This window comes from Cnephaeus nilssonii (genome assembly GCF_951640355.1).
Source record: "Cnephaeus nilssonii genome assembly, chromosome: 3".
NCBI lineage: Eukaryota > Metazoa > Chordata > Mammalia > Chiroptera > Vespertilionidae > Cnephaeus > Cnephaeus nilssonii.
In genome coordinates, this window is record NC_137074.1 from 6996741 (window position 1) to 7006202 (window position 9462).

The 9462-nt window shown below is 55.4% G+C and overlaps 1 protein-coding gene across 1 annotated transcript; it reads right to left on the minus strand.

Moving 5' to 3' along the window:
* Positions 1 to 2351: 2351 nt before the first annotated feature.
* TFF3 (trefoil factor 3) lies at positions 2352 to 4909 on the minus strand. Its single transcript, XM_079767315.1, has 3 exons — positions 4793 to 4909; positions 3440 to 3586; positions 2352 to 2512 (listed from the first exon to the last, which is right to left on the minus strand). Exons 1-3 carry the CDS (start codon positions 4878 to 4880, stop codon positions 2499 to 2501), a joined length of 249 nt encoding a protein of 82 aa, XP_079623441.1. The 5' UTR covers positions 4881 to 4909; the 3' UTR covers positions 2352 to 2498.
* Positions 4910 to 9462: the final 4553 nt, after the last annotated feature.

Below are 9462 nucleotides of genomic sequence, written 5' to 3' on the forward strand. Positions count from 1 at the left end.
GTTTTAAAAAAAGTTTCATGTCCTGGTTAGTGTTTCTCAGTGGTTAGAGGGTCAGCCCGTGCACTGAAGGGTCGTGAGTTCAATTCCCAGTCAAGTACCTGGTTTGCAGGTTGGATCCCCAGCCTCAGTCAGGGTGCGTGCTGGAGGCAACCAATTGATGTGTCTCTCTCACATCAATGTTTCTCTCTCTCTCTCTCTCTCTCTCTCTCTCTCTCTCTCTCTCTCTTTCCCCTTACCCCCTCTCTTTCACTCTCTCTAAAAATCAATGGAAAAAATATCCTTGGGTGAGGATTAACAACAACAAAAATATTCCAGTCCACACTGTAACATTTCCTAGCCAAAATTTAAAAATTGATTAGCACTCACTGGGTCCTTAATAACCTCAACTGTCCAGAATCAAGAATGCCGTTTAAATTCCTCAGGGGAGGCCACGCACACACCCCTTGGCCCCTTCAGTGGGTCACAGAGAACTCAAGGACCACACTGGGCTCGGTGGGATTTGGTGCTGGCTCCTGGCAAGCCAGTACTTAGAAGTTAATTATTCAAGTTCAGTTTGTCAGCATTTCAGCGTTTCATTTTAAACCTAGAAAATTGGGATGGACCTTTAAATAAGGTTGAGAGCCTATTAACTAGTTTCTTCACCCAGTATCTATTGCTGCCTGTAACATGAATTAGATGGGAATGGCTGGGAGATGCTGCCACTCTGCCGTCTTCTAGAAGGGCTCCTGCTGTAGCGTATCCAGCACGGCTGGCCCCCTCGCTGCAAACCCCTGAGCAAGCTCCTGCCTGGCCCCTGTCTGCTTCCTCCTCTCAGAATGGGATGTAGGTGATGACAGGGACACCCCTCACCCGGTGGGCTTGTTAGGGGCATTCAAGTCTCAAGTCCCCATGGAGACTATGTCTCCCGGGCCCCCATCACCCACACCAGGCCTTTGGCCCGTGTCTTGCCAACACCCTCCTGCCAAAGCCCTGCCCTCCCCCCCCCCCCCAGGAGTACAGGTACAGTCAAGCTGGGTTGACGGACTTGCGGCACGTGTGGGGCATCGCAGTGGGAAGATGTTAGGAAGGACTTAGAGTAGGATTTGGGCTGTGTTAGGTGGTTTGGGGGAGGTTCAAGGAAATAGGGCTTAATCAGGATCGGATGCGTCAGGAGGTGAGGGCAGTTGGGTCTTGGGTGTCTTAATAACCCATCTAGGAGGGGAGGCAAGAAACCAGGCTGCAGCGGTGACGGTAGGAAGTCGCCGTTACTCCTGTCAGCCAGCAGAGGGCGCTGTGTGGGTTGGACATTATTGCCCAGCGGGCTTCCGCCTGTGCTCCTTGGTCTGAGATGTCCCTGGAAGGGCTCCCTCCCGCCCCCCACCCTCACCCCCGAGGCCTGAAGGTGCTAGAAAGGACACAGGGCTTAGGATTTAAAGACCTGGACCTCCTGGCGAGGTGCCTCTCAGCAGGGACTCTTGGACAGATTCCTTCTCTGCATGACAAGCAGAGAAATCTCTCCAGGGGCCTGGGCCCAGGTGCAAGCTCAGAAACGAAGGCTGTCATTTTGAGGGAGCAGGTGTCTCTTTTCCAGCGGGAAGGATGGCTCAGATCAAGACCCCTCACCCTGCCGTCCGTGGACAGCACTGCTGTGTGGCCACTGCGCAGCATGACGAGGGTGCGGTAGAATTGTCCTCGTGTCTTTAAGAGAGTCCCATCGACGGGAACAGCAGGGGATGCTCAGCCTGAGCGAGTGTGCAAACCCGTCTGGGCTCGCTGAGCTGCCCGCCCCGGGGGGGCCCTGCTGTCCGTGGAACTGGGTGTCCCAGGGAACAACGCTCCATTGAGGGGTTGTTAAAACTTTATGGGAACTTAATGGGATCTTCCAGGTGACCCTGCTTCATTTATTCGTATAGCCGGGTCTATTTTCAGAAGAAAGCAAGCAAGAGGTGGCCACCCAAGGTGAAACACATGTTAAACTTGACTTGCAAATAAATACAAAGAAGTACCACTTTGCAATATGCTTTTATCGGCTTTCTCTCCCCTGAGAAAGACATTCCTGGTTTCATTTATGAAACTTACATTTGAAATGTCTTAGCTCAGCCTGCAGGAGGCAGTAACTCTGAAGGTGGCTCGCCCTCCCTATCGCGTCTGCTCTAGGTCTGAGGCCTGCAACAAACGGTGCAGCAACTTAGGGGTTATTTTCTGCTCCTGCTCCCCAGGCCGGGGCAGACCCTCTGCTCCGAGAGGCTGAGACACCCCTGCCGTCCCTCATCTGTGACACACTGAGAAGAGAATAAGAGAGACTCTGCAGAAAGAAAGCACAAAACACAAAATCTCAGGAATAGAGACCTGTCCTCATGCTGAGCGTGGATCTTTATTCTTTAAAACATCGGGTCCCAGGCATTAGCTTTCAGCCAGAGCCTGGCCAGGAGCAGGGGCTAGCTAAGCAGAGATGAGCAGGCAGGATGTCAGAGTGTGGAAATTCACCTCCCATGGTGTCCAGGTCAGTAGGCGTGGCTTCAAAATGTACATTCTGGAAACAAACACAGTATACGTTACCGGGAGCAGGTCTCCTCTCCACCCCACAGCTGCTCAGCTTCTCAAGGTCAAGACAGGCTCCAAGGTCAACGCCTTATACTGCATTCCCCACCCCCCCAAGTCACTGGGGAAGTGCTGAGTCCCCCACCTCGTGGGAGATCAGCCACATGCCCCACGGGGCCCTGGAGTAGGGGAGGGCAGATGATCAATGAGGGGGGCTCTGCAGGGCCACCCCGTGCCCAGGAAGGGAGGCAGCCCCCTCCGAATGATCCTGGCACAAAGGGCAAGAGTGACCCCTGGGGTGCTGCCTCCAGGAAGGTGTCCTTCTGAGAGGTGAGCTGGCACTTGGCTGCCAGATGGCTCACAGTGACCTCTGCACCCAGGATGTGTGAGGCGGGGCCGATGGAACCAGGACAGCAACCACCCATGTGCATGCCATCTGTTGCTGACAGGGGGTTCCCGGGTGGCTATCTTGCACCCCACGGCGCCACCGAGGGGAGGGGATGCACTTGTGACGGGGTGTGGAGACACCAGGGCTCCCCGTCCATCGTTACCACCTGCCTGCATGTCACCAGTGTTGGTGGTTGGTTTGCTGATGGGCCCAGCTTTCCAAACCCACGCTGTGTTCATTCCCTCCAGGACAGTCTACCTTAGTTCCTATATAGAAGGCCCTGACGTTGCCACCTTTTTGAAACAATTGCTTTTGTATTCTTGCACAAACCACTGGGCAACAGGACAGCAGGGGACTGGGGGCTGGTGGCCCTGGCATGAAGCCGCTGACTGAGGCCTCCGCCAGCGAGCAGCCATGGAACTGGGTGTCCTGCCCGGGGCCCAGGGGTGGGCGGCCTGCGGGGGACCGGGAGGCTCTGGCACGTGCCCAGAAAGGACCTGGCGCCCGGGGCGGGGCGGGAGGGGGGCTCACCTGTCGCCTGCAGAGGCTTGAAGCACCAGGGCACCTCGGGGATGCTCGAGTCGAAGCAGCAGCCCCGGTTGTTGCACTGCTCGGGCGTGACCTCGGGGTAAGCGCAGTCCACCCTGTCCTTGGCCGGGATGGCACACTGGCTCTCCACTGTCCCAGACAAAGCCCGGTCAGCGGCCAGCGCCCGGCTGGCTTGTGGGGGGGGGGTCTGTGGGCTCCGACTGGCAGGTCTGCACCCTCTCCCCTCTCCCCTCCTGAGTTCAAAGGGTGTGACCCCCTCCCCAGCATGTGCTTGAGGTGAACCCTCTTTCTGTGTAAATATTTAAAGAGAAACGTCCCGTAGGGCCTGGCCGTCTGCCCGCGCGCTTCCTGCACCTTGTCGGGAAGTCCTGCGGGCCGTGTTCCCGCAGGCTGGCAGCGGCCCGGGGAATCGGGGTCCCCTGAACCCAGAAACAGGTTCCCTTTGTTTAGCTACGAGAAGCCCTCTCACTTAAATGAAAAGGATGACAGGGGGGGATGCATTCAGGAGAGGGAGTCATGGTGCACGCCGCGCCTTCCGCTTCCTTCCAGCACCTGCCTGTCCCCAGATGGGACAGCCGGGCGACCTGCCCCGTGCGTCCTGAGGTCCCCAAGCCTGTGTCTCAGGTGAGCAGTCCGCCGGGCCTCAGCACCTAACCACGTCTGCTGAGGACGACGGATAGCTAGCACACGGAATCTGCTCCGTCCTCGCCACGGCTGCCAGTCAGGCTGCAGCTCCTTACTCCCGGGTTCCCCAACATTGGAATCGGCTGGGGATCTTGAAACACCCCTGGAGCCCCACCCCGCCCCCCAGACATTCAGACAGAATCGGTGCATCCTGGGTTCCCGTGAGGCTAACGGACACCCGGTTTGGGAAGGGCTGCCTGTGACACAGCTTGGTAGGGAACCCGATAAAAGCCGCACCCTAATTTCTTCAAGCCACACCTCCCCCACCCCACCCGGAGGTGCACTGCAAGGGCTGAGCGACTCCGGGATCATTCTGGAAGTCACCCTGGTCATAGGTCTGTCCCTTCTGTTGGGGGCAGTGGGGCTGGGCACTGGCTGCCAGCCCGCCAGCCCTGGGTTCTGACCCTGAAGGGCAGGGGTGCCTTAGGTCTGTTATTAACGTCCTGAGCCTCAGTTTCCTTATCTAAAATGGGGACAGCAAGACCCAGTTTATAGAGAGGAAAGGTGTCTATCTGGTAAACAGCAATTACTCAATGCATGTGGGGGCCTGGTCACCTTCCTCAGGTCCCCCCCAAGCCTGGGTCTTCTGTGTCCCTTCCCCTCGTCCCGGGCCCCCGCTGCCACCAGGCCCCGTCCTGCTGTGGTACTCACACAGGCCCACGTACTGCGCCTGCGCGGACGAGCTGGAGGTCCCCAAGGCCAGGACCAGCGCCAGCAGCCAGAGCGCTCTGGCCTCCATGGTCACGGCGGGTTCTGGGGACCCGGCTGCTCAGAGCCCTCGTTTATAGCCCTGTGTTTGCACAGCCTTCTGGGCTCTGTTTGTTTGGGGATGACCCTTCCCTGCAGCTGGCCGCGCCCGCTTTTCCCGGCACCTGATTGTCCAGCCCCAGAGGCCCGGCTCCCTGAGCAGAGAGGGTGGTGCGCCCCCTCGGTGGTGCCCGGGTCTGACACTCCTCCCTCAGGGAGCAGGGCTGTGCCTCCCCAAGGCAGCCGGGCCAGGAGGAGAGAAGATGGGGCTGACCATCGGTATCAAGAGCCCAGCCTGGAAGAGTCCGGAAGGCTCCCTCTGCAATGACAACAGTCCCCGGGCCACTTAGTCCCAGGTCAGCCCTGGGTCGTGAGACTCCACTCAGGTAGTTCGTGCCTGCGACTTCATTTCTCTCTTGTGGCTCCTGCAAGGTACAAATTCCTTTCCTTCCTTTTTGGCATTTTTTCCAGCAAATAAATACGTTTATTATTAATTACATTTAAATAAATGTATTAAGTAAAGTTATTCGGTACATTTTTGTTGTTAATCCTCACCCGAGGATATTTTTTTTTCCCATTGATTTTTAGAAAGAGTGGAAGGAGGGGGAGACACAGAGAGAGAAACATCGATGTGAGAGGAAGACATCAATTGGTTGCCTCCTGCATGCGCCCTGACTGGGGATTTAGCCTGCAACCAAGGTACTGAGGCTCTATCCACGGAGCCAAACGGGCTAGGGCTATCTATAATAATAAAAGGGTAATATGCTAATTAGACTGGATGTCATTCCGGACGACCTTCCAGACGAAGCCAGGGCTTCAAGGGAAGCCCGGGTCCCGGCTGCCAGAGGGAAGCCGGTGCCGGCAGCCGGGGGAAGGAAGGCCTACTCTTGCACAAATTCCGTGCATCGGGCCTCTAGTTCAATATATTTTAATAAAAATATAATACGTGCAGTTGGTTTTTAAAATCAGACAGTGCAAAAGCCCCCTCCTGTTTAGCAGTGTTCATGTTTAATACTTTCTTAGGTGTTTTTCCAGAAATGTTCTCTCTAGATCTAAGCACACTTTTAACACAAATGGAAGCTTGCTAGATGTGTTTGCCCAGCTTGCATTTTCTTTCAGTGAAGGCTATATCTGGGAAAATTGTTTTGTAACAGCACGTCTACATGAACTGGGACTATTTCTACCCATTTTCCAAAGGAGCAAAATAAGACTCAGAAATTAAGGTGGCTGTCCAAGGTGCCTCTAGTAGACCTGGTGGAGCTGAGGTTCAACCCACCTCCGTGGGACCCTGCGGGCTCAGCTGTCCATCACAGCCCCTCCTGTGCGGGTGATGCCGGGTGAGGCAGGAGGTGTGGGTCCTGTTATTGCTGGGACCTCCCCTCTCTTTTCTGCCGGCAGAATTCTTACCTGTCTGTTCAGCACCAACGTTACCCAGTGACCTTCCAGGAACCTCGGGTGGGTTTTGCATATCATCCTAGAAGCTGGTCGAACTCAGCCCCTGGGTGGGGGACGGTGTTGGGGAAAACTGACTACCCAAGGGAGGGTTATCCACGGAGTTGTCCTTCACCAGGTAACCAATGGGGACAGACTGCGCACGCCTTGGGGACAATGGCCTTGTCCCACCTTGTGACTCCCTATCCTCAGCCCCAGCCCCTCGCACTTAGTGAGCCCAGATGAACGGACTTGGGGCGACACTCCTCCATCAGGGAGCAGGGCTGCCCCCTCCACGCTCAGCGCAGGCTGGAGACAGGAGGAGCAGCTTCTGCGTTGTTTTCCAGCAAAGAAATATGTTTATTATTAATTACATTTAAATAAATGTGTTAAGTAAAGTTACTCGGTACCTTTTTGTGCCCAGAGGGAGAGTGCACGCCAGCAGATGCAGGGTTTCATGCTGTGGGAAACATCCTCCCGGGAAGATTCCTGGCAGCCTTTCCCGGCCAGACCCCTGCCTACCCACTGCCAGAGCCCGGGGCAGGCCAAGCAGTGGAGCTGAAAGCACAAACACCCCGAAACGCACTTAGAAGGGACGGTTATTGGGAGGCGGGCCTGGCCAGGAGCGTCCTCACCTGCCTGGTCTCCACGTGCCCTGGTCCACACCAGTGCTCTTTTTTTTTTTTAATTAAAAAAAATTTTTTTTCAATTACAGTTGGCATTCAATATTATTTTGTATTAGTTTCAGCTGCACAGCATATTGGTTAGAAAGTCATGTACTTTACAAAGTGGTCCCCCTGGTACTTCCAGTGCCCACCTGGCACCACACACAGTTATTATCATATTATTGACTCTATTCCCTGTGCTGTACTCACATCCCGATGACTATTCTGTAACCACCAATCTGTGCTTCTCAACCCTTTCTCCTTTGTCACCCATCCCCCTCCCCAGCACCCTCCCCTCGGGCAACCACGTCTGTTCTCTGTATCTATGAGTCTGTTTCTGTTTTGTTTGTTTGTATTGTTCTCTAGATTCCATGTCTATGTGAAATCATATGGTATTTGTCTTTCTCTGAGTGCCTTCTTTCACTTAGCATAATACCCTGTAGGTCCATCCGTGCTGTCAGGAAAGGTAGCATTTCATTCTTTTTTATGGCTAAGTCATATTCCACTGCATCATAGCTTTTAAAAAATATTATATTTTTATTGATTTAAGACAGGACGGGAGAGGAAGAAAGAGAAATAGAAAAGTCAATGATGAGAGAGAATCACTGATTGGCTGCCTCCTGCATGTCCCCCACTGGGATTGAGCCCAAAACCCCAGCATGTGCCCTGACAGGGACTCGAACCGTGACCTCCTAGTTCATAGGTCGACACTCAACCACTAAGCCACACTTGCCAGGCAGTATCACAGTTTTTTTATCCACTCATCTATTGACGGGCACTCGTTTCCATAGCATCCACCTGGAGGCTGGAACAGTGTAGATGCCTGCCCCCTCCTCCCCCCACCCACTCCACGCAGATAATTCAGAGATTATTGAATTCCCTGGGCAGCCAACGCCCAGAGCCACCACCTGGTGTCTGCTGCAGTTTAACTCAGTTACTCTCCACTGAGCCAGGGCTGGGGAAGGCGTATGAAAGGTGACAAATCCTGTTCTTAAGGAGTCCCCTTCATTAATGGCCAGGGAAGACCTGGTCATTTGTAGATGGGGAAGCAGAGAGAACTGGTCCCAGTCTGGGCTCCGTGACCTTGGGGCCGTCATTTTACTGCTCGTGCCTCAGTTTCCTCACCTGTCACATAGTGCCGAGCCCCCAGGGCTGTGTGAGATGGTGACACAGAGCAGAGCTGGGCCCCAGGACACACACGGACCACCTGCCAGGTGTGGCTACAGTGGCAGGGGGTCCAGACCTTCTGGAGCCCCCAAGTGAGATAGAAGTGGCGGCTGCGGCATGAGGGGCAGAGCTGGATTCCCACGGGTGTTGCCAGCACAGACTCCTGAGGGAGCAGAGCACGTGGGCTGGCCCTTGGAGAAGAAAGGATTGCATGAACGTTTGGGGGGGAATCCGTGTACCCCCTTCCTTCTGTCCTAGGGAGCCCTCAGCCCAGGAACCAGGGTTCCCCGCCAGGCACAGGAGAGGCCTGAGAGCCCACCTGCCGTCCAGAGCTCGCAGTCCCGTGGTCCTCCCTGTTCCTCTGGGGGCTCACGTCCTAGGGATGAAGAAAACCGTGTCAGGGCTGCTGACCCCAGGGCCACTGTTCCTTGGCCCGGCCCTGACAGGTGGCTGCCGCATGCACCCTGAGACCTAGGGCGAGCCTGGGTCTGGATTGTCCTGAAAGCTCTCCCCTGCAAGCCCCTCCCACCCTGGGCTTGGTGTGCAGGTGTCCAGGGAAGGTGAGGGTCCAAGAAGCAGGTGAAATGGCCCCAAGAGCTGGGCCGCCTTCCACCTGGGGGATGCATGGCCAGGGGCACATGTATGTGACCAGCACAGACTAAGTGTGGGCCACAGCCCTGGCACTTGGCCTGAGGCTTGGTCCCTGACCTCAGAGACCACAGCTCTGGAGGGAGAACAAGTCTTAACGTGTAAATTGTGATGCAATGTGATCAGAGCTGGCACAATGCTACTCAGCAGGCTTCTCATCTGGGGAGAGATCTCAACTGGGTCTTGAAAGATGAATAGGAGTTCACAGATGGGTGAGGCCAGAAGGGTGTTCCAGGCAGACACTAAGTCACCACCTCTCACAAAATATGGAGTCAATGTGTCCTGCACTGGGCCATATTTTCTCTGTCACCTCTCGGCTTCTGATATTGTCACTCTCGGCTACCGGAGCCAGCAGAGAGCCAGCTGGAGGAAGAAAGTACAAAGTCATGTTCATTGACCTCTCTGGGTGGGCCCAGGAGCCTCCTGCTGACCAGCTGTCACCTCGCTCTGCAGCTGCCTTGGGTGTGGCCCCTCCCACTGTGTCTGCAGTTCCTCCTGCCAGACCTGTCGGCAGGTAGCAGCCATGGTGACAGATGCAGGAGGCTCCTGTCTTTTGGCGTGGTTTCCACTGAGGACACATGGGGGAGGACGTTAGGACTTGCAAATGTGTCACCCACCAACTGTGCAGGGGGCAGGGGAGAGAACAGGGTCCCAGTGAGTCCG